Source organism: Crocodylus porosus, unplaced genomic scaffold (genome assembly GCF_001723895.1).
Source record: "Crocodylus porosus isolate Cpor-Errol unplaced genomic scaffold, CroPor_comp1, whole genome shotgun sequence".
Lineage (NCBI taxonomy): Eukaryota > Metazoa > Chordata > Crocodylia > Crocodylidae > Crocodylus > Crocodylus porosus.
Window position 1 is genome coordinate 91,164,403 of NW_017728931.1, and position 3,862 is coordinate 91,168,264.

General features: G+C 43.4%; 1 protein-coding gene across 3 annotated transcripts in view; it reads left to right on the plus strand.

Annotated features, from left to right (window-relative positions):
* Positions 1 to 2,928, plus strand: part of ZCRB1 (zinc finger CCHC-type and RNA binding motif containing 1) — a 23,146-nt gene extending 20,218 nt beyond the window's left edge. For all 3 annotated transcript variants that reach the window (XM_019543370.1, XM_019543369.1, XM_019543368.1), the window contains 3 exons: positions 870 to 979; positions 1,091 to 1,166; positions 2,321 to 2,928. In XM_019543370.1, coding sequence (XP_019398915.1) covers positions 870 to 979; positions 1,091 to 1,166; positions 2,321 to 2,452 — 318 coding nt within the window. In that variant the 3' untranslated portion in view covers positions 2,453 to 2,928. The remainder of the gene's footprint in view (positions 1 to 869; positions 980 to 1,090; positions 1,167 to 2,320) is intronic.
* Positions 2,929 to 3,862: the final 934 nt, after the last annotated feature.

A 3,862-nucleotide genomic window follows, 5' to 3' on the forward strand; every position in this document is an offset into this window, starting at 1 on the left:
TTTTCAGAAAAAAATATTATGTGGTAATTATAAGTATATAGTCTGATACACAGTTAGCAGCAGACTATATTTAGAACTTATAATGCTGCATTATCTTTTTTTTTTTTTATTAGAGCAGGTGTCAGCAATGTTAACACCCGCAACCTCAACTTGTAAAATATTGGCATGCCAGGGGCAGATGTGGCTTGTGGGGGAGCCACCAGGAGCCCGATCCTTGTTGTGGCAGTGCAGCCCTGGCCACTTCCTTGCCATCTGCCCTGAGGCATGTGCACCAAGAAAGGTTGGCTATCCCTGGATCAGAGTAACTGTTTTCTGCTTCACTTCTGAAAGCTTTTAAATTTGGAAAGGGAATTGCATATTCTACAACAGAGCAGTGGGGCGGGGAAGAAACTTTAAAAAACCAAAACAAATCAAAACTGTCCTCCTCCAATTTTGCATACATCTCGAGAAATTTTTATTTTCTAATTTTAAGTTAGTTCCACACTTTAGTTTAAACTAAAAATTTTAAAGGTTGAGAATTGTTTAATGCTAAAATACACTCTAGTAATTTAAATATCTACTTTCCTACCATACTGAAATAAAGAAGCTGATTCCATTCTTTTTCTCAGTCAGATTGCTGATATAGTCAAGGATAGAAGTAAATTGCTTGTACATTTTAGAGTTCATTCCAAACTTAAAGCTAATATACAGTATCACTGTTAACTTTCCACATTTCCAAGGTGAATTTTAAGGGAGGAATTCTTTTGTTTGTATTCCATATATTAATACAGCATTCCTTTCTTAATGTTAATTTTCTTCAGAATAATTTTCTTCATGTTTGGTACCTGCTTTTAATGGCATCTATTAACGAAGATTTCTTTTTCTCTAAGGAGGCAGGACATTTAAGTTATGCTTGTCCAAAAAATATGCTAGGAGAGCGTGAACCGCCAAAAAAAAAAGAAAAGAAGAAGAGAAAAAAAGTTGTTGAACCAGAAGAAATGTATGTGTATTTCTACATAAGAGTCAAGTCATTACATTTTTTTGTAAGGGGATCTGAAATCAAACTTTATAAATCTTTTTTTTTTCCATCTTTTCTTTTTGTGCTACCTAGTGAAGAAGAGGAAGAAAGTGAAGATGAGGGAGAAGACCCTTCTCTTGATAGTCTTAGCCAGGCCATCGCTTTCCAGGTACTAAACTTAAGAATAGTGTTTTTGTCTCTAAATACTGTTTTGCATTATTTACGTATGTGAGCGATGGAGAGGGTGGCAAGCAACAGCTACAAGAGTCCAGGCTACAAAACATACAGCAATCTTCCTTTTTGTCATCTTCAGCACACTGTTTGGCTCTCTTGTTTTATTTAATCTGTTGATAATGTGATTATTTTCTGCTTCTGAATGTTGCTGCTGCATTGAGTCCATTCTAAAAATTATTCCACTGGCTTGCTGGTTCTGTCTGTGGTTTATTTTTATGTTGGAAATTTTCTATTCCTGCAATTATCAGTGTTCATTTCCCCATACCCTCCTCTATTCCTGACCCCCTTTTGCTTAGCACATCTCGTCAGATAAACATACAGATGCTTTATGCCTTCTTTCCATACCTGTGTCAAGACATTATTTTAAGTAGCCCCTTCCCTCTGCCACCCAACCCACCACTGTCTCCTGGGTTTATTTTCTAAACCCACACGTGAGTGTTAACCATACAACACTTGTCAAGTGGCACTTGCAATGGGGCTTGGTTCTTAGCAGTGGATTTCTGCAGAGATGGTATAGACATACCTAGAAAATAATTTGGGCGCTGTAATAAACCTGAATATTCCCATGTGGGTAACATGCAGAATGATTAGGATTAAATGTATCCTTCCTTGAAAAAAAACAGGTTCTCCTTGAGATAATGACCTGTTTCCCCTTCTCTCCATGACAAAATATCAAGTCTCTTCCTACTTCCAAGACATTTCTAATGTATCCACAATACAAAGCACTTGATTTCAAATTTTGTTTTCTGTGTGTGCTACACTTCCAGGACTGCAAACAAATTGGTTTCATACACTTGAGGTTGGCAACTGATCCTTCTGGCTAGCGCTAAAGATTGCTTGCCCAATAGCATAAAAGGACATCATTTGTTTTTGGAATCATTTTTAGAAATTGTTCTACAAGCAGCTGGTCCATTTAAGAGGGCATTCAATATAAATTGTTTTAAGGGTTTTAATTATAGCCTCAGAACTAATATACTAAATACTATATAAAGTAGTATTTGAATGATCCATTTAATATCACGTATATTGCCACGGAGAATTTTAAAAAAAATCTTCCCTCCCCTTTCCATTCTTTCAATTGCTTTACAGCAAGCCAAAATTGAAGAAGAACAGCAGAGATGGAAACAGTCTGCAGGGGAGCCTTCAACATCAGACGATTCAAAACGTCCACGGATAAAAAAGAGTGCATACTTCAGTGATGAGGAGGAACTTAGTGATTGATATATGGATCTATTAATTAGTATGTATATACATCTGTATAGTGTACATTTGTAAAGCTGTCTGTAGTACAGATTTGTTTTGTAACTAGAGAGAGCTGCTGTTTGAACTTCCTCTTACAGATTTCAAAATTCTGGTTGTTTCTAATACAATTTCTGATCTCACTTTTTAAAAGAAAACTCATTATATCTGAATTTTTAATCAAGAGAAATATGCATCCAAGGTGAAGTCTAGCTCATTCTACTCATAGGCTTTATCGCGACCACGAAATTCACCCACCTAGAGGCACCATATATAAGTTTTATAATACCATTGCTTGTTCCGAAATGAACGTAAGTGAACTGTAGGCCTTGGTCTAGTCCAGGGGTCAGCAACCGGCATATATGCTGAGCACGACACATGAGGCCATTTTGCTCAGCACGCCACCACCAGCCTGAGTTCTAGACAGCTGCTGCCAGCCGCAAAGCCCAGGCTGCTCCCAGCAGGCAGCTGGGCACCTGCAAGCCCTGCTGCAAGCAGACCGTGGTTGCCAGCAGCTACCCAGAGCCTGGGCTGGTTGCAGCCAGGAGGCTGCAAGTATCTGCTCTGGGCTCTGGCATTAGCTCCATACCAGCAGGTACATGTGCATCTTGGAGGGGACTGTGGGTGAGGGGCCTGAGGCAGCACAACCCTGGCCTCTTCCCCACTGCCAACACAGAGCTGATGACTGGGCTCTGGAGCCCAGCGCAGCTGTTTGTAGCCAGCCTGGGCTCTGGGCAGCTGCAGCAGTCAGCGGGCAGGCTGCAAACAGCTGCGCCAGGCTCCACAGGCCCGGCATCAGCTCCATGTTCACAGCGACTGCATGTGTACCTCCAGAGTGGACAGCAGGAGGGCTGTGCTGCCTCAGGCCCTATCCCCACCGTCCGCTCCGAGGCGCGCGTGCACCCACCAGTATGGTGCTGATGCTGGAGCCCGGAGCAGCTGTTTGCAGCCTACCGGCTGCAACCAGCCCAGGCTCTGGTAGCTGCTGCCAACCATGGAGCCCAAACTGCTTTCAGCAGTGCTTGCAGCTGAGCCTGCCTGATTCCCACCCACTACGAGCCCAGTCCCGGAGCCCAGTCCCAGCCCTGCCCCCCAAGAATGAGGCTGGTGCTGCCTCTTGCCAGGAGCACTGCACCTTTTGCGAGCTTAGCTGTGCAGGGTGGGTGGGTAGTTGGGCTGATGGGCAGGCTCCAGACCGGGGCCTCAGCCAGCTGTGCTGCAGCCCAGGGGCTGGCTCCCCAGGGAAGCACAGGGGCTCTGGCAGGACCAGGGCATTGTTGGGTCAAACATTATCCAGTGGCCTGGGAGCCTGGCTCTATGCGCCCACACATCTGGTTCTGTGCGTTTGTCTGCCTCTGTCTGTCTGGTTCTGAATGTTTGTGTACGTGTGTC